This window comes from Hakea prostrata, chromosome 4, assembly GCF_041222555.1.
Source record: "Hakea prostrata isolate BN-2017 chromosome 4, UWA_Hpros_2, whole genome shotgun sequence".
NCBI lineage: Eukaryota > Viridiplantae > Streptophyta > Magnoliopsida > Proteales > Proteaceae > Hakea > Hakea prostrata.
Window position 1 is genome coordinate 56502444 of NC_142603.1, and position 20232 is coordinate 56522675.

The 20232-nt window shown below is 37.1% G+C and overlaps 1 protein-coding gene across 2 annotated transcripts; it reads right to left on the reverse strand.

The window, feature by feature from the left end:
* Positions 1 to 8854: 8854 nt before the first annotated feature.
* Positions 8855 to 20063, reverse strand: LOC149019785 (ABC transporter B family member 11-like). 2 transcript variants are annotated; one of them, XM_089153776.1, is made up of 13 exons: positions 19355 to 19481; positions 18137 to 18560; positions 17776 to 17830; positions 17478 to 17653; positions 17154 to 17375; positions 16787 to 17025; positions 16069 to 16594; positions 13609 to 13882; positions 12556 to 13430; positions 10688 to 10954; positions 10222 to 10485; positions 9774 to 10067; positions 8855 to 9560 (listed from the first exon to the last, which is right to left on the reverse strand). In XM_089153776.1, exons 2-13 carry the CDS (start codon positions 18476 to 18478, stop codon positions 9207 to 9209), a joined length of 3888 nt encoding a protein of 1295 aa, XP_089009902.1. In that variant the 5' UTR covers positions 18479 to 18560; positions 19355 to 19481; the 3' UTR covers positions 8855 to 9206. The 2 variants fall into 2 exon arrangements, with proteins under 2 accessions (XP_089009902.1, XP_089009901.1); XM_089153775.1 differs by lacking the exon at positions 19355 to 19481 and adding an exon at positions 19488 to 20063 and having other exon boundaries at positions 8856 to 9560.
* Positions 20064 to 20232: the final 169 nt, after the last annotated feature.

Below are 20232 nucleotides of genomic sequence, written 5' to 3' on the forward strand. Positions count from 1 at the left end.
TCATAAATTTCATTTTCTTTTTCCTCTTTGAGTTCTTTCTTTTTCGTAATTTATCATCGTATATTATAAAGATATAGAACAACACAACAAAGGGCATATTTGTCATTTCTTCTAGTCAATTACTGGTTCTAACAAAAAAAATGAGTGGGTGATAATTTAGTATAGTTTTAGGGTGTCTATTATTTTAGGATGTCCCTAAAAATTTTCCTTTTATCTAAGGTGAATTATGGGTCGCATATCCTCCGTGGCACGGTAGGCATATGGAGCCCATGAAAAGCCCTGCTGGCTCGCATTACCATCAGCAAAGTCATCCCACATGGGTCTCTACTATTTCTTATAGGTGTCCAATTCATGAACAATATAAAAGAATTCTTTTCATTCAAATGGCAAAGCCGAGGCAATGGACAAAACAACATCAAGGTGGAAGATGGCCAATTAAACAATCATGCATGCAATTGACTGGCTTTGACTTGTATCCTCACAAATGGGTTACACTTTTTTTTTTTTTTTTTTGGTTTGCCAACCCCGGTTTTATAAACCGGTGGTCGACCCAAGTCGCACACAAAGCGAGCAAGACACAACACAAGGGGAAGAGGCCAAAAACAACAGCAGCAATGCGGCTTGACGTACCCACAAAGTGGTACACTTTTTTTTTTTTTTTTTTTGGTTTGCCAACCCCGGTTTTATAAACCGGTGGTTCCACCCGCGTCGCACACCTGGCGTAGTGGGTGAGTCTCCCAGCGGGGATTTTTTGCATCCACAAAGATTCAATACCGGAACCTTGCTTAAGCGAACCAAGCTGCTTACCACTTGGACCAACCCCCGTTGGTGGTACACTTTTAAAGTGCATCTAGGTTTAGCCATTATATTCAAGAATCAAGAGGATAACGAAATCATGTACAAATCCAACAAAAGTAACTTAATCAAATAGTTTAGTCAGTAGGATAATAATCGGTTGTTTTGAGGTATTACCAAATCTACATCCTATTAGTAATTGGATGATTTCAACTACTCCTACACGAACACAATTCCAACTCAAACATGGATTTTGGTTAACCCATTTATAGCCCAATTTGTTGCCCATATGCTAAATTCCATCAATGTCAACAATGTCTGCCATGGAAAGAATGGATCAGGATTGGTGCCCGAATGCCCATTTAGTACTCGGCTTGGTATTGTAGGGAATCCTCATCCATGGCCTAACATGGTCTCCTAAGGATCCAGAAAGTGACAATATATTTTTACGTTGGAGAGCTAAGGGGTCCAAATCCTCTACCCTCGTACTTCCAAAAATTTCCTCTCACAGCCCACCAGACATAGGTGGCCTTGGGTGATCTATATTAGGTGGGTTGTGACTTGTGAGAGGGGATTTTTAGGGTACAGGGTACTGGGGGTAAATGATATGAATTAATGCAAGTGGGACGTGTAGCCTCCCATACATAATTGGCCCACGCAATGCGCTAGTTGTCGAGCTCCAAAGTTAGATGTAGGATCATCCCATTGGATGGGAAATTCACCTATTGATAATTGGAGTAGGTTACCATGCTGGCTCAATTAGTATCGATTGACACTTATCAAGGAAGAAGTCACAATTTCAATTTTCTTTTTTTCTAATGTAGAAAAATAATTTATTCAGGGGACAAAGTGGCCAACAAAGGTCAACAAGCAAAGCAGTGGAACTAGGTTAGAGAGACCAATGTAGCGAATAACCAACTTGCAAAGGTTTTCACATCTATTCCCCCACTCATTTCCACTAGGTTAGAGAGGCCAATGTAGCAAATAACCAACTTGCAAAGGTTATCACATCTATTCCCCCACTCATTTTGACCTGACGAATGAACATATATTATTGTGTCAATATTGATTATTCAACTTGAACTCTAGATTTATGGTTGGAAATAAAAGGAATATTTTTTGCTTTAGATTCAGCCTGACATGGAATAATGGAGTCTATACAAATTGACATCGGCAATGATTGATACCTGTCCCGATTGATCTTGTTTTGAATTACATTATGCTTTGAGCAGTATAGTAAATTACAAGGAGCTCTTGCGTTTAATTGGTTATTCTTACCATTTTGATATGAGATTGAAGAACATTAAAATCTTAAGTCGCTTATACAATATTGTGCTAGAATTAGATGATCCATCTTTCTCTTTTTCTTTTTCCTTTTCTTTTCTTTTTGATTTTTTTTTAGGGCATCCACTTAAGTTGAGCCAAAACTCTTAACTGTCTACTTAAGTGAGAAATATTTCAAATTACACACTCTAGCTTCTTGAAAAATTATAAGTTATTGTTAAGGGTTAATCTGTAATTTACCTTTTTAAGGTTTAATTGGGATGAACCAACTGGTTCATGCTTTATGTATATTTGAGTTATGGTTTGGTTTGAGAGAGGTTAAGGTTATTTGCTGGTTTTTCATTTGGAACTCTGTTCTCTCTCATCTCTCACACGAATCGGGGTTTTGTGTCTCAGCGTTGCCGCTGCTGATGAAGGTGGGTTCGCCGATGATTTCTATATGGTTTCAAACATGGATAATGCCAAGATGATCGCTACTCATTGCCCTATCTCTATTGTACATATTTTCTCCAAAAGTCTATAAGATTGCATACCTTTCATATTGCGATTGGACTCGAGAGAGAGTCCCGGAAATGTAAGTCAAGAGATCGAACTCCGTTATCAAATCTTTTGCCTTCTATATGTGTTTGTCTTCTAATTACATTCACATAAAGATCGAATCTTAATGGCCTAACAGTGGTATCAGAGCTTCGGTTTCTTGGTTTCCTAATTCGGTCATTGGTGATTTTTCAGGGTTTATTTGATTGGTATCCCTGCGATTATGGGATAAGACTATCCTATTTGATTCTTGATTTGTTATTGAATTATTGTTCGTGTTTTGTTCTATTTTTTTTCATATAACTCGATTCGGTTCTTGTCTAGATTTGGGGTTTTGTTTTGTTTTGTCTTTGCAATGGTGTTTAGACTCGACTCTTGGCATGATTTCACTCTGCTTATTACTCTAATTAATTTTATTATTTGAATTTGATATGAGCAATTTGCAATTTGGGTCTACCAGATTGGACATTTCATTATCTGTTAATTAATTTGTTCATTTATGACAATTGATTAAATGTTTAGAGTTTTAAATATCTGATTCTTATGATTTATTGTGTTTTATCTCAATTTTATTTAATATGAATTGAACCTACATAATTTGATTTTTTAGATTCTTCTCTGTGAGTTAATAAACTTGTGAGTTATAACAACTTTATTGACTGGTTGTTATGTATTTGATTTAATATCTGTCGATTGGATCACTTCTCTTTCTCATTGTTGCTTCTAATATACAAGTATGTGGATCTGGTTATCCCAGATTGTTTTGGTCATTACTTGTTAATGATATTGATAAAAAAATCTCATTTGATTATTTGTTTGTTGATTGTATATATGATTCATGTTTCTTTGTTTGTTGTTTTGAACAATTGAGGTTGCAATTTGGTTCAGCCAAATTGGGTAAAGCATTTTGATTAACAAATTTTATAATTTGTTAATGTAAGTGCATTTCTAGGAGAGTCATTGCTTCTTTACATCATGTCTCTTTATTCGAATTTTTTTTCTCCCTTTTTGTGTGCAATTTGGTTCTACCAAATTGAGGATTCACATATTGTTAACAATTAGTCTCTTGTGTTATTTAATTGTTAACTATATGATTGTTAGTATATAAATTTGAATATATTTTTGATCAATTATATTTTACTTGTTTGGATTTGTTATTGTTTTGCAATATAGTTTTGCCAGATTGAGTTTTCTTTTTTTAGTTAATAATAATGTGTTTGTTAATACTATATTATTGACTGATAGTATGTTTCCTACTCTAGGTTTCGCTTCAGCTGTTAAGGCAATTTATTTATTATATTTATTTTCTTTTTTTTCTTTTTTGCACTATGATTTGCATAACCTTTCTGTCATGTATTTTATTAATAATTTTATGATTATTTGATCAATTATTGTTATTATTATTTTTTTTACAATCTATTTGGTCAAATTAATTTTCTTAGCATTTTGTTAATGATATGGCTGGTACTTGAAGCCATTAATTAACAATTATGTATTACTAGTGTTAGATTATTCTGGTTCTTAAAGTCAGGTTTTTGTGTACTTTTGTGCATTGTTGTTGCTAGTTTTGTACCATATCTATCCTGTATAATACCTTGGATTAATGTGATATAATATTCTTAAATTAGTTGTGTTGCTTTGTCAACATGTTAAAACTTCAACTTTTATATTTTAGATGATGTACATAGTGTTTTTTTTTTTTTTAATTTAAGTTTTTCTTACATCAGAATAATCTTCTTTTGATTATTTGAAAATTGTAAATTGTTTAGGTTATGTTGGACACTGGTTCTGTCAGTGTTAGGGAGCTAGAGAGTGATATTGTATTTTGTTTGCCAAGAATATTATATGTTTTGTCTAGTTTTATATTGTGAATCATTGATGTTGCTTTGATCAACATTATTGAGACTTGTATTGTTATTGGATGATATTCTTGTTGTTTTAAACTCAGCCCCTACTATTTCTATTTTCTCTTGAATAAACCTTGAATTTTTCTAGTATTTAATTTATGAATTATTATTGTTGGTGAACAATTTCAAACTTATATTGTCGCCTTTGTGCCATACTTGGTGTTTAAATTCAGACTTTGTTATATCATAAATTTTTTTGGGTGTTTTGATAGTCATTTAGACCCTAGTGGAGCTTTTTGAGAGATTTGTAGTAGTAAGGAATGTTCATTCTCCTAATGTGTTAGCCTTTGCTTGGGTGTGACTGTAGGATAGAATGAAAACCCTTGGTATCCTGGTCTTAGGGTTCTAGTAGTGAACTTAGGGGTAGATATGGTGAAGGTGGATGGAATTGGCATTCTCTTTACCTTGCTTGCGAAGAAGAGAGAGAGAGAGAGAGAGAGAGAGAGAGAGAGAGAGAGAGAGAGAGAGAGAGAGAGAGAGAGAGAGAGAGAGAGAGAGAGAGAAAAAAAAAAAAAAAACAAAAAAAAACAAAACCTTTGATGACCCAGGTGCTTTCTTTGAAAGCATAGACCTTACTTTGAAGACCTAGTTTATCAGGATACCATTGGATGCATACTTACCCTATTATGTTCCTTTGTAAAAAGGTGATTTATTTTATTTTAAAAGTGTTATGTTTGTGTAAGGAAGCTGATTATTAAATAAATAAATAATTTAAATTTACAAAAAGATTTGAGATATCATTTTGTGCCTTGCCTTCTACTAGTATGGTTAAGCTATGTTTTATGGTGTGTGGAGTTTTGACCAATTATAATAGTATTGGCATATTGGTTGATTATTGCTTTTTTTTATGTACTCTCATATGTGCTCATATTTGCATTGGTGTACTTGCTTGACTGAAGTTTTGAATGCTAGAGTGATAATGGGTGCTGTTGATATGTGTGAGGTTGGTTTTAGCACAATTAGTTGCACACACACACAATGGTTCATATTTCACTTTGTATGGCATTAGGTGTATCCCTAGTATTTGAAAAGGTTTTGGTCTCAATTTTCCAGCATAGATAGTGTTGGTCTTGACACAAGAGTTGTCAAGGGGTGTCCTCATTAGTTGTTGGGGTTCACATGTGATTTAGGGGTATGGTTCTGTCAGCTTGTATGGTTTGGGTACCTTGAAGGTGTCTCAGATTTATGTTGTTCTCTAGTGGTTTGGTTTGCACCAATGTTACATGCTAGGTTAGGTCATGCTAGCAATTGGACTTTAGAGTTTGTGTGCATTGTGTCCTAGACATCCACGTAGGCTGTTGGAGTTAGGTCCCTCATCTTGTGTTTCACTAGTGTGGTCTTGTAGGATGAGTGTAGTTGTTGAATCTTATGGAATTTATTTCTTTTCTTTATCTCTGGTTAGTGTCTACTCTAGGTGACCTGGATGTGTTTGATAGCTGATTTGTGCCCTCCTTGTGGTGTGTGGTGGTGAGATCCTAGTTGGGTAGTGGTTAGTAGACCGGTGATGGAGTTAGAGGAGTGGTTGCCTTTAGGTTTACCTTGAGTGATTGTCTGATTATTTCTTAATATTTCATTTTGTTGTTAAATGTAAGTCTATAAGAGTGTTTTCTATCCTGAGTTACTCTCTACATCATGTTTTGGGTAATTGGATGCTTGTTGTCTTTCTTCACACTAATGTAGAAGAGAAAATTTATTTGTAACTTCTCTAGTTGTTAAGTTCTCTTATGTATCATGTAATATGTATTAGATTTGGTTTGACTTATATGTGAGCATTTGTGTAGATTCATGGCCTGTTTTGGCAAAGATTATTGTTCTGGTTCCAAGTTGTTCATTGTGATGGTCGTGAAGCTTTGTTGACCTAATTTGTCTTAGGGTGTGACCATGTTTTCCCTTTGAAGATTACACTGGCTTGTTTTTAAATCTTACTTGTTTTTTAGATTCATATGTTGTTATGCTTTTGCTAGCATGGTTAAGTTTATTTGATGGTTTAACACATCTTGTGGGAGTATATTCTTTGATTTTCATTTTTCATTGGTATGGTGATATTCAGGTGTGTTTGATTGTTTTATCAGGTTTTTTCCATACATTGCATTTTCAGGGGAGATACTATCCAATTTTTTACAGCTCTTGTTCATGTTTATCACTAGTTTTGAGATGTATGCCTAGTTTGTACATGGTTTGCTGTCCATGGTTGTTTTGGTTAGATTTATGAACTCTTGAATTATGTTTTATGGAGCTTCTACCTACTGCATAAGTTTGCATTATATACCTGCAGTTTATACTTTCTTTTGGCATGGTCTACATTTTGCTAGGTGTTGTTGCATATTAGGTTGTGCATATTTTACTGTCCATACGTAGTTGGTTCATATTTATGCATTTGTTGAGCTGATTTTATCGCTTCATCTCATTTGCATTCATTTCCATTTGTTCTTGCTAGGTTGTATGTTCATGCATATTTTGTTGGGTTTTGCTTAGATGCATGGTTTTTTTTTCTTTTCATTGGTACTGCTGCATTTCTGTGTTTTTTGTTGTTTTGCAGGTACATGGATGATGATGGTTGAAGTTCAGTCACTATATTGAGGAAAGTTCTTACAAATTAAGGGGGAGATGTAAAAGGTTAATCTGTAATTTACCTTTTTGGGTTGAACCAACTGGTTCATGCTTTATGTATATATGAGTTATGGTTTGGTTTGAGAGAGGTTAAGGTCATTTGCTAGTTTTTCATTTGGAGCTCTGTTCTCTCTCATCTCTCACGTAAACGGAGGTTATGTGTCTCACCGTTGCCGTTGTTGATGAAGGTGGGTTCGCCGGCAATTTCTATGTGGTTTCAAGCGTGGATAATGCCAAGATGATCGCTAGTCGTTGCCCTATCTCTATTGTACATAGTTTCTCCAAAAGTCTGTAAGGTTATATATATTTCATATTGCAATTGGACTCTCTCTTGAATCCCAGAGATGTAGGTCGTGAGACCGAACTCCGTTATCAAATCTTTTGCCTTCTATGTGTGTTTTTCTTCGAATTTCACTTAAGGATTGAATCGTAATGGCCTAAAAGTTACACACAATTAAAATCTGACTCTTTGACGTTAAGTTTAACATTGATGGAAGATAATATTCTTCGCCCACTAAAATGACTTTAATGCTCCTTCACTATAACTGATATTACTCAATCCTTAAGTCTCCCTTTACCATCTTTTTCCTACACCTCACCGGAAACCCCACCACCCCTCCCTTGTCGGAAAGCATCACAAGCCCATGACAGAGAAAGAAACCCGAAAGCAAAAACAGATTTTTCCGCAAATCAACTAATGGGTCCTTAAAATCTGGGCCATAAATCCTTCAGAACAAGTTAAAAGAACGACAACATTCGTTGAAATTACCTTTTGTTGCAGAAACAAAGAACCATTGTTGGGATCTCTCGATGGGTTGACCATGAAAACCTCTAGATTTCCTTCACCCCTTCATCTTCACGATGGGACCCTCACTTTCCCAATCGAATCCCAGAACAAATCAATTGAGTATTTTTTTTCATCTTTAGAAATTTAGGATTTTTATTTCTGCTTCTCTTCTTCATCTCAGTTTCTTACTTCTATCAAGTGCTATAGAACACTATAACTCTGAAACTACAAATCTCTTCTTCTGTTGGTTTTATATTTTTGTTTTACTTCCTGTGTCATTATTGCCATCTCATTAGTTTTGGGAAATCAAATCGATAGAAGTCACAAAAATCTCAAAATGAGCTCCATTTCAATATTCGGAAACTATTTCTCTAGTGGGTTCTGTAGAAACCCGAATGTTCTTGTCCCTTTGTCTTCGAAATTGATCGAATCGAACTGGGTTAATTTCTCGAACATTTAGTCTCCTGCAAATGGATGTTTTTGGAAATGCTCCTAGTGCTTACTCTCTAAAGGAACCCCATGACTTTTGATTTCAGATTCCTCTATAAAGTTTGAGATAGACTTGTTAAGCAGTGGGCGCATTTCCTCTAAAAATCTTTTTTTAATTTGAGTTCCTAGATTTTTGGAACAAGAAGAACAAGAACAAAGGGTGGTTGGACATGGCAGGGAAGGTGGAGGTGATGGTTGCCCGCCAAGTGGTGGGGTTTTCAGTAAAGTGCAAAAAGAAGATGGGAAAGAGAAAATCCCTTCACTTACTTAAAGGCTAAGTAGTGTAAGAATGAAGAGGCATTAAAATCATTTTAGTGGGTTTAGGGTTTAAGTAGGTGATGGGATTTTACCAAAAAAAAAAAAATCATTTAAGTGGGTGAGGGGCATTATTATCCGTTAAATAATCAAAATTTAATTAACTTGTACGTCTTCAAAAAGTCTAGAGTGAACAATCTAAAATATTTCTCACTTAAGTGGACAGTCAAGAATTTCAACCCAATAGCACCTTGAAAAAATCTCTTTCTTTTTCCCTTTTTAGTTGTACTACGGATCGACCTGAAACAATGTTTCGGATATTGGATTAGAATCAACAAAATCCATTGACAATGATTTTACAACTTAAGACCAATTCCTATTACACCTATCTGAATTGGCTTACACTCTTAATAAATTGTGAACATCATACAGAATAGAATGGAATAACATAGAAAAGAAATTCCTCTCTCTCCACAAAAGAACAAAGGACTTCTAATTTGATCACCAAAAATTGTGGAGGGTGAATACTAAGAAAATCACTACTAAGATGAAGCACTGGTATGAAGTGCTACCAAGGATGCATAAGCCCCGTCCTTCACATTGATTAATGTTTCATGCTTCCCTTTCTCCACAATAACACCATTTTTTACCACTGCAATTAAATCTGCACCCTTAATAGTTGATAACCTATGAGCTACGACGACTGTGGTGCGGCTCACCATGACCCTGTCAAGTGCATCTTGCACCACACGCTCAGATTCAGCATCCAATGCACTCGTTGCCTCATCTAATAGCAAAATCTTTGGTGCCTTCACCATTGCACGTGCAATTGCTACCCGTTGCTTTTGACCACCTGACAATTGGACCCCTCGTTCCCCTACGATGGTATCATAACCCTGCAAATTACAATCTCATCAGAAACAAACAAACAAACAAACAACATATATAGTAGATACTAGTAAGGCAACCAGTTACTGAGTCACTGTGCGAGGACTTAGGCAGGTGAGCTGTAGGGAGTGAAGTTGTAATTGTATTGCATGGAACAAACTAAACATTCTGTATTGAGGAGAAATAACAACCTAAACATAGCAAGGCTGCAGTATCCTGACCTGTTGCAATCCACAAATGAATTTGTGGGCATTTGCTAATTCTGATGCAGCTATGATCTCTGCCTCTGTTGCACCTCCTTCCTTCCCATATGCAATATTGGCTCGGATTGTTTCATTGAACAAGACAGGTTCCTGGCTTACAAGACCCATTTGCTGCCTCAACCACTTCAACTGGAACTTTTGAATTTCAGTCCCATCTAATGTGATCTGACCCGAGTCCGGGTTATAAAATCTCTGCAACAATGAGATCACTGTCGATTTTCCACACCCACTTTCGCCAACCAGGGCAACTGTCTGATATATGGAACCCAGAGTGTTATTTCTAAAGGATGGCAGAAAGAAAAAAAATTCTGAAGGATGCTCTTCTACAAGCTGGAAACTTGATTGACAACAGTTTTTACAGACTTAAGAGTAGGACACGTTGAAAAATGCAGAGTTAAAATCATACCTTTCCTGAATGAACTGCTAAACATAGGTCGCGTAATATCTGAGTATCGGGCCTTGTTGGATATTTGAAACTAACATGCTGAAACACTATTTCTCCCTTCACATTTTCTATTGTCAATCCGGAGTCATCACTCGAGTCTATCTCTGACTTTTGATCAAGAATTGAAAAAATAGATGCAGTGGAAGCCTTGGCTTTACTGGCATCGGGTGCAAGGGAGCTTGATTGAGAAATCCCAATGGCTGCCATTGTGAGGGAAAAGAAAACCTGCCAACCATATACAGAACATTCTATTAGACCACAAATTTAAGTTAATATGCAGGCTATTAAAGTTTGGTTCAGTGAGCATGCATCTGGAACCTCATGCTGTATTAAATTGTCGTTTTCTACAACACATTTATAGAACACCATGAGGAAAACAAAAAACCAAATGGTGTCAATAATAATCAACAAACGATAGGATACTTACACGGAAAACTTTTGTGAATGTTGTCCTCCCATGTGCAACAAGCTGGGCTCCAGCATAGAAACTGGCTGCATAAACACAAAATAGAAGGAAAAAGGACAGCCCAAAGCCAACACCACTAATTAATCCTTGCCTTATCCCTGATTTAAGAGGGCCTTCACATTTCCTTTTATACAGTTGCATCACCTTCTCTTCAGCACAGAAAGAAGCAACTGTTCTAATGCTTCCAACTGCATCATTAGCCACTTGACTAGCTTCCTCGTACATCATCTGCAACCATCCAAACATCTATCTCATATCAGAAACCATTATGTGTGACTTTGTAAGTTGATAGTTGTGACAGATAATTATGGCACTATTTTGGAATAATACCAATAATTTTCTTCTTCAACTTTAAAACTAGATCAAGTTGGTAAGTGGGGTAGGTAACTTTCAGAAATCATTCAGTATATTAAACTTGAAGTCAAGATTCAAATTGAATATTAAACTGTGTTGATTGTAATCTGAAGACGTGATTTGAACTCAGATTTTAGAGGAGGCCTTAAATATGTAACCAAACCTGCCACCTAGTCTATATAGTAATTGCAAAATTAGAGCCCAAAACCATTATACATATTCAATTTAAACATGCTTTTAGGGTTTGGACTCTGGACCAGAAGTTAAAACTCATGACTCAACTCCTAAGCTAAACAACTCATTTTCAAAGCAATCAAAAATTGTGAAATACAGGGCCACCTGATTTAATTAGGAACAAATTTCAAACATCATCCAAAATATAGCACTATCCTCATATTCTGTTTAGGAATTTCCCAGTTGATGTACCACACGGTGGAAAGAAGGTTGAAGGAATATTGTCACATCTATACTGCTCGGCCTGCATCCATGTTGGCTTAAATCTATGTAGTGTAAACAAATTCGACCTTGTTGCTCCAATAGTCAAAGAGCTGAACAAGAAGTCAAGAACCAACTATGAAATTGGACAAAAGAAATCAATCTGAAACCATCATCCAACAGTCTCTTCGGCACCCAGAACCAGGACAATATATTATGGGTGACAACCCAGAATATTACCACACCTTCTTGAAAGTGCATATTACTAGGAGTCAATGATTTCACAATTCATCAGGTGAGGTTACCAGTTTGAAAAGTAATCCCATCTCACTTGCAGACCAATTAATCAAGGCCAAAAAGAGTTCAAACCTTCACTAAAGTTGTAGTAGTCAATCCTAATGAAGCATGGAATCCTATCATAATTTGGAAGCAGAAGATAGGTAGAGCTTACTCTTGTTATAAAATGACAGATGTTCCAATTCAGATAATAAAAGTGGATCCTAACAGAAACTGGAACTTCCACCAATGAACATTGGTCATGGAGCAATCAAGAAGTCCAAAACAGGAAAATGTTTATGAACAACCCCATCTGCTTAGAACAATATCAAATAATAATTTGAAGTTTAGTTTAGTTGATCTGTATATCCAAATGCTTTATTGAAAAACTCGGAATGTTTTCAGTATGCATGAGATCAATGGAGGGGTCTACACATGCATGCTATAACTACAATGCAATAACAATATTAGTGCCCAAATTTCAGTGGATTTGGATATGTCATCCCCCATCATGTATTCACATGTCATGAAAATTGTTCGAAAAAGTTGACTGACTTGACTGGGATGTTTGGATGACTAAGGACCTATGCAACAACAAGATGTCAAGCCAGACGTATATGGTTGAGATTGGTCATCATTTGTCATGATGCATATCCAACTCTCACAATTCCAATCATATTGTTTTGCATGAAAAAATTAACTTGAGGGTGCGTGTGTTAGGGTTCCATAATGAGCATCTGGAAAAGTGTGAGTTTGAGCCAAACCTTTGCGTCTGCGCTGAATCCTTTCATGAACTTCATTTGGACATATCCATTAAGGCCAATTAGAGGCAGCAAAACAAGGATTATAAGTGCCAGTTCCCAGCTTGCTTGGAAAGCAATAGCCAAACCGACAACTGCTGTTGCAGTGTTCTGAACAAGAAGTGCAAGAGCATCACCAACTAGACTGCGGACAGTTGCTGCATCTGCTGAAAGTCTTGCACCCACTGTACCACTGGAGTGCTCAGGTTCATCAAACCAACCAACCTCCATGTAAACAATCTTCTCAAAGCACATTGACCGAATCCTTCTTATTAACTTACAACCTGCCACAGAAAAAAAGTATGTTCGTGCAGGTGTTGCCAGTAAAGACAACACTCCCAATACAACGAACATCAGTGCCCAAAAGCTTGAATCTTTCCGAAGCTTATCCCTTGGCCCATAGAATATATGGATTATACTGGAAATGAGGATGCCAAAAACTGGTAGTATCGCACCATTGATGACTGCAGCTACAACACCAAGTAGTAATACAGGGAGCTCTGGTTTATTGAGGTATGCAAGGCGACGAATTGGGACGTCTTGTGGTTCTTGTGATGTGGGTGGCTTATCAGCTTCTGCTGTCAATTCTGTCTCTTGGATGTTGACTCCAGTAGGTAGACCAAATGATACTGAGAATGAGTGGCGGCTGCTGTTCCCAGGTCCAGATGATCCACGACTAATTGACCGTCGGATGGACATGTGTTGGCTTGACTGCCTGGCTGAATCCACTGTTACTTCAGGATCATTTATTCCATGCTCTGACTGGGTGCTCATTTCTTGCAAGCGTATAAGCTGGCAGTATGCTCCTTCAGGATCCTTCACTAGCTCTGAGTGAGAACCTATAAATGCATAAAGATTAAACTTAGTGATTGTAACTTTCAGAGTCTCAGACAAAGAAAACAAACAAACTAGTCATCCAAGGCCCAAAAGAGACTAATAAAACCACATAAAAAGAGCTGCACAAGTTTGGTTTTCTCCACTTGAATTGGCATGTTTTTACTACTTATAGGTGTCTACCTTTCTCAACTATCTTTCCCTGATGAATGACAGCAATCGTATCTGCATTCCTCACGGTACTCAGACGATGGGCAACAATAACTGTAGTTCGATTGATCATGACTCTGTCTAATGCCTCTTGCACAATGCGCTCAGACTCCGCATCAAGTGCACTTGTAGCTTCATCCAGGAGTAAAATCCTTGGGTCTTTCAAAATTGCTCTAGCAATGGCAACTCTTTGTTTCTGCCCTCCAGACAGCTGAGTTCCATGTTCACCTACTAAGGTGTCAAGCCCCTGAAAACAATAAACACATAGGAATAAAAAATTTATGGAAAAAATGATATCTTTAAATCAGTGATTAAAAAAAGAAAAAAGAAAGGGAAGAAAAGAGAATGAAAGATGTTGAGAAGGTAGCATCCGTGAATTGTGATCCAGCAAATTTGACATGCATATGTGAGTGTCATATGGCAACATCTATGGGACTAATAATTAGTTATTCTCAAAATGTAGACCACATATTTTCACAACCTACTGGATTTCGCTCTACCTCTTTCCAATCATGACAAGCAAGATTTCCATGGTTGTGTGAGACTGATGCATCATACTTGTACAAGGAACAGAATCATTCTGGAAATCATCTAAAAAACAATTGCAAGTTTTATTTCAAAATGTTAAACCAAACGAAAGTGCCACCACGGAATTTGTTCAAACATACTCAAATTCAACACACTTAGAAGATTGATTTAGAAGAGTATATATTCAGGGGCAGCCCTTACGTCTTCACATATAATAATAAGCTCAACAGCTCTCTTACAGTGCAGATTCACTGATCTGAAGGTCGAATGCTGAATTCTCTTGTTTCTTTCTCAGCCTTTACATCTTGACTTATAATGGAAATCTTTCTTTCTACCGAAGTCAAATCTAGAGATGAGGTTTTTGCAACTCCAACCAAATTTACTGCTTAACATAAGTTCCATGATTCTACCCCTCAGGACCAAAATATACTCCTTATTGTTAAGATAGAGGGGAGGGGGTAGGACTCTCCCTATGGGAACCAACACACTTCAATTGGTGCTTGTACCTATCCACTTCGTCATCCATCAAAGATGGCTCATTCTTCAGCCTTTCATTTGTTTCATCCATGGAAGGTCTTACATTGTAGAAGGAAACGAAACGAATAGCGGACTTCTTGTTGACATGTGCAGCAAAATCTAACCTTTCTTCTGTTATGGTGGCAATTTCCCTCAGTAAAGGATCTTTTTGGTCACTGACATGCAGCAAAGACTGAGATATTGTTTCTTAATGTGAGTGTGCTAGTTCTTCTCTTTCTGACAGATGACAGTGGGGGAGAGAAGGGAGGTGTAAAGCTATCATTTCAGACTCAGACTTTGCTAGTTTCCTTCTCTTTGTACTTACCCTATTTTAAAAATGAAAAATAAATAATGGAGACTTAATCAACTACAATTCATACTTATGACATCTAGGAGAAGCCTAATATCAAGAACTCTCAGTTGAATAAGTTCCATCAGGACTATCTTTTTCTCTACCAAATCTTTAGAGATAAAATACATAAAAGATTTTTATTCAACACAGATATGTGTTTACAGTTGCTGTGTAAATGCAGGTCTATTCCTACCAAATCAGAAGAAAATGAAAATGACAGAAAAGGGGCAATGAGGTCACCTAATTTTAGATTTTATCGGAATTTTACTAAGGAAAAAGAGCAGAGCTTAACCTACTGAGAAAGTGTTACACCAGTGTCAAATCACAAGAGTTGCAAAAAGAAGAAACCTTCACTAAGATGAACAAAAAAGCTATAATTAGTCTATATAAAGGGATTCAGAAGGGAAAATAAAGGAACTTTTCTAAACAAACAGCCTTTTGTGGGGTTCATACCATGGACTTTTGTGAATCCCATCTTCACCTTCCTCTTTCCCATATAAAGATCCTTCACTGTTGACCCTATGAGGCCCATAACTGACAAACAAAGCTACTGTTTAAGTCTTCTACCTTCAAAAAATGGAATTCTGAAGCAAGCATGTTCAAGGACTTAAAAGGTACGTGGCAGTTATTGGGCTTGGGCATGTTGACATAAATTTTAGGGTTCACTGCTAAGCTGCATAACAAGAGTGGCAGACTATAGGTATCAACTCCAATCATAAGTCCACAGAAAGCAAAATTATTCAACTCTCGCTCTAATATAAGCAAAACAGAACTATTCTTTGCTGCAAAAGTGACCTCATGAGTATAGATTATATCACTTTCAACTTTTCATTTGGGAGGGGAGGGTGAATGGGGTTGTTTGGTAAATGCTTTCAATTTTACTTGGGGCAGAGAAAAGTGACAGCATCAATTATCTCGAGTATACAGTCCTAAAAGTATTGGAAATGCAGTTAAATTTTGTGAAGAAAAAAGATGGAATTGATTTAAGGTAGTAAAAAGCTGTTAAAGCTAACCAAAAGGACAGGAAAAGCTAGAACCTGAGGAAGCTTATCTATGAACTTGGCAGCATTGGCAAGCTCAGCTGCAGCTCTAATTTCTTCTGCAGTTGCTCCATCCTTCCCATAAGCAATATTCTCTCCAATGCTAGAAGCAAACAGCACAGGTTCCTGACTGACAAGCCCAATTTTAGTTCTTATCCATCTTATCTGAAACTCTCTGAGATTTATATTATCTATCAGAACGTCACCAGCTTGCGGGTCATAGAACCTCTCTATGAGGCTGATCACTGTTGACTTGCCACTTCCACTTTGTCCAACCAAAGCAGTTGTTGTTCCACTAGGTATGAAAAGAGAGAAACCACTAAATATTTTCTCATCCGGTCTAGCAGGATAACTGAAGGACACATCCCTTAGCTCAATCTCCCCATGAATATCATCCAGTGTCCTCCCACTGGTATCATAAGCATCAATTTCTGGTTTCCGGTTTATCGTCTCAAACATTTTAAATGCCGCAGCCCGTCCAGCAGCAAACGCAGTTATACACGGAGATGCCTGCCCTAGAGACCTATAACATTCAGCACAACAAAGAGAAAAGCAATTAGATATTTTTCAGAATTTTTAAACAAAAAACTGAGCTGTAGACAGACAGACAGAAGTATTAAATACATTTTCCATTCTTTCTTTTCCCTTTGCTAAGGTTAATTTTAACTGCATTCATCAGATGGAAGAAAAGAAGCAGCAGCTTGCAACAACTTACAAGGATCCAGTCAACACTGCAACAATAACATTTATGATAACACCCCCTGTGTATCCCTTGTTAATTATGAGCTTCGCACCATACCATACAGCTAAAGCATAACTGCAGAATATGATACACATAACAGAACCAAGACCTAATCCAGTAGCTAAACCTTCTTGAACCCCAGACTTATAAGCACTGTTGAGCGACTTGTTGTATGCAATTATAGCTAGCTTCTCTCCAGTAAATGATGCGACCTGACACATGAACAGGGTTACTCATTCAGCCTTCAAAGAAGAGAAGGAATGAAAAGAAAAATGAAATCCTGCTGCAAGATGAAGTCTGATACTGCATAGGTATGTTAAATTTGACCACTATTACATACTGTTCTGATTGAACCAATTGTCTGTTCCACAACTGTCGATGCTTTAGAATAAGCAGTCTGTCCTTTGGATGCCATCTTGCTAATAACAATGGACATGGCTGCCCCAGAGATCACAAGAGCAGGAATAGTAGAGATCATGACAAGGGTGAGAAGCCACCCTTTAATGAAAGCTACCACAAAGCCTCCTATGAATGTCGTTATTAGCTGAATGAACTTCCCCACCTGTAAAATAAAAGACAAAATAAGTGGTGACTACTTTACCTATAATTTGTTAATGAAGCAATTAGAAACTATTTCTGCAGCTTTATTTATTAGCAGGAGTACCTTCTCACCCATGGCATCTTGAATGAGGACAGTATCACCTGACATCCTTCCTACAACTTCTCCAGTGTTTGTTTCCTTGTCAAAGAAACCAATATCTTGCCTCAGAATGGTTTTCAAATATAAACTTCTTATTCGTGCTGCTTGTCTTTCCCCTGTGACCATCCAGCAAGACACCTCTGACAAACAACAGATATTGGGCTTCTTAGCACCTTGATTGAAATATTAATTTCATGTATTCTGGACTAATATATGGCTACAAAAATGATGTTGCATATTTATAAGAGCCCAATATACTTACGTAATAAGGATGCCACTCCAGATCCCAGGGCCAAGTAAACAAATTTCAAAGATACCTGAAAACATAATTGAACACTTTTAGGTGTCAAAACTTTTGATTTGTAAAATGATTACATAGTTCAGTTGATTGGGGAAGAAAACAAAAAAATTCAAACGAAAGGCCATAATAGATTGATAAGAAAATAAGTACATTCTACCAAAGAGAGAGATTTGCACATTAATTGACGGTTAGAAGGATAGTACCAGGTTCTTCAAGTTTCAAGTAGGTTCAAGTCCAACTTGGATTATATCCTAAGGAATGGTAATATCTACATGGGTACATTGCTCAAGATGAACTATCAATATTACATGTCGATGCATACCTTGGAAACTACATTAACCACACTTTTGCTGTTGTCAGTTTCTCCAAAAGAATTGATCAGTTGGCCAAAGAGAACAGTCATTATAGGCATGGCAGCTCCATTTGCAATAGCTCCTACAGTGCCTACCACCATTAATATGATATCCTTTGAGTCTGCAAAGGAGAAGAGCTTGCTGTATGGAATGGTCTGATTACCCTCGTCCTCTCCCTTGCTCTTCTCAGATTTTTGTTCAGCATCAGTCTTTCCCTGGTTTTCATCTTTCTGAGTAATAACTGCATTGCTTGTGGATGCAGTGGCCTTGTTTGTTTCTATATCCACATCCAACCCATTCTCTTCAGCCATTTTACTACACCAAGAGTTTATCAACTCAGTCTTCTTGGTTTATCAACTCAGTCTGCTAGAAACACTGAGCAGGGTCAAAACACTGCAAAACAAGAAGGCAAAGTGAGAGGCAATCAGTATTTAAAACAGGCCAATCAGATATTAATTTTTAAAAGATAATTGCCGTAGGACTACGTGTTCTTGTGAATCCAAAGTTGTAAACAGAAATTTGTGCAATAATAACACAGCAAGGAAGTTGACCCGAATTAAGTAAAATTGGAGTAATATTCCTCAATAAAAATACAGAGAGGGAAAAGGGGAGTTGTAAAAGATAACGAATCACACAAAGAGACAGAGTTGGAAATTTCCCAAGTAAAGATTTTAAGGGTGGAGGGGTTTGACCGATTCAGATGACGACAGAAAACCATAAACCCCAAGAAGATTGAACAGTGCCAGCTTTAAAGGAGGTGAAGTTGGGAAAGTGATTTTCGGAATAAGCTTCGGAAGCAAAGTAAAGGATGTCTGGATCTGAATTAATAGGAGAAAAAGAAAGTTTCTCATCATCTCCCTGAGCAGAAACAGCCATCAGAATTCACAACACAAACCAACGTAAAAGCTTCATCAAATTAGGCTTGACGTTCATTAAAAGGACAGACGACGAAAAACCTGTATTTATCAGTTCAGTCATTAACAACAAAAATAATATTTTCATGAAAAAGATAAAAAGTAGTAAATGAAACGAAGGCCGAAAATGGTAACAAAGGGAAGGAAAAAGAAAAAAAGGCTCATCTTTGTCATTATATCCTAAACTTGTCTAAGAAATTCAAAACGATATTATGTTCACAACTTCAGGAGCAGAGAAGGAACAACAACATCATCATCATAACATCAGCTCACCATTGAAGAATCAAGAACAGAGCATGAGAAAGAACATAGGGGCACCTAAAACCCAAAAGCCAAATCACGAAGTTGCAGAGAGAAACAAAAAAAAGAAGGCAAGGCAAAGAAAAGGGTTAAGCAATAAACTCACAGAGAGTGATGAGACAGAAAGGAACCCCAAAGTCCCAGGAATGGAGAACGAATTGTATTGGAAAGTGGGTTTCCCGTGCAGCGGATGATGCGGCTACGCCCTCTGGAGTTTGGAGCTCCGTGGGCTGTGGAACGAACACTGGCTACGTGCAGCTTCGTTCTACTGATTCACGGAGTATTTAAATAAATAAATAAATGGAGGAACAGTCAACTTGATTTGCTTGCAGAGCAAGAATCTAAAGCAGAAGTAGGTGGCCAATTTGACTTGAGAGACACCTTGCTTTGGTCAAAATGTTTATTTTTAAAAGTTACGTAGATCTCTGTATTCCAAGTTTCCAACTCCTGTGATCTGTTCCTGTTCCTGTTCCTGTCATCCTGTATGAGTTGGACTTTGTTTAGACCAGCAAGATTCCCCTCCCGAGTTCTCTGAAACAACCCTCCTAAATCAAAGTCTTTAACTTCGAGCCCAAGACATAATTCAGGGTAGGCTGCTGCCTTGGACAACAACATGCTTAGTATGTAATGGAAACTTCCATGTTCATACCTCCTCGAAGCCAAACCCGTCCAGGCCTGAGGCATCCATCATTATCAGGGTCCTTGTGGACCAACCAGTAAAAGAGTTGCAGTTCCATTAGAACTTTTCTCTTGTAACTTGTAGTAAGGTCCTTTTGGTTGATCGGTTCTCTCAACAGCCATGAAATGATCATTTTAGGTGTATTCTCTTTGTCGACGAATCTTAGCTGTTA

What these genes read in the sequence shown, in the direction of transcription:
- LOC149019785 (XM_089153776.1), bottom strand. Translation starts at nt 18,478, where the DNA reads ATGGCTGAAGAGAATGGGTTGGATGTGGATATAGAAACAAACAAGGCC. An exon ending in TGGAGTGGCATCCTTATTAC is followed by an intron (nt 17,654 to 17,775) that starts GTAAGTATATTG and finishes GTTGTTTGTCAG; the next exon opens with AGGTGTCTTGCTGGATGGTC. An exon ending in TCATAGATAAGCTTCCTCAG is followed by an intron (nt 13,883 to 16,068) that starts GTTCTAGCTTTT and finishes TATTGTTTTCAG; the next exon opens with GGGCTTGACACCTTAGTAGG.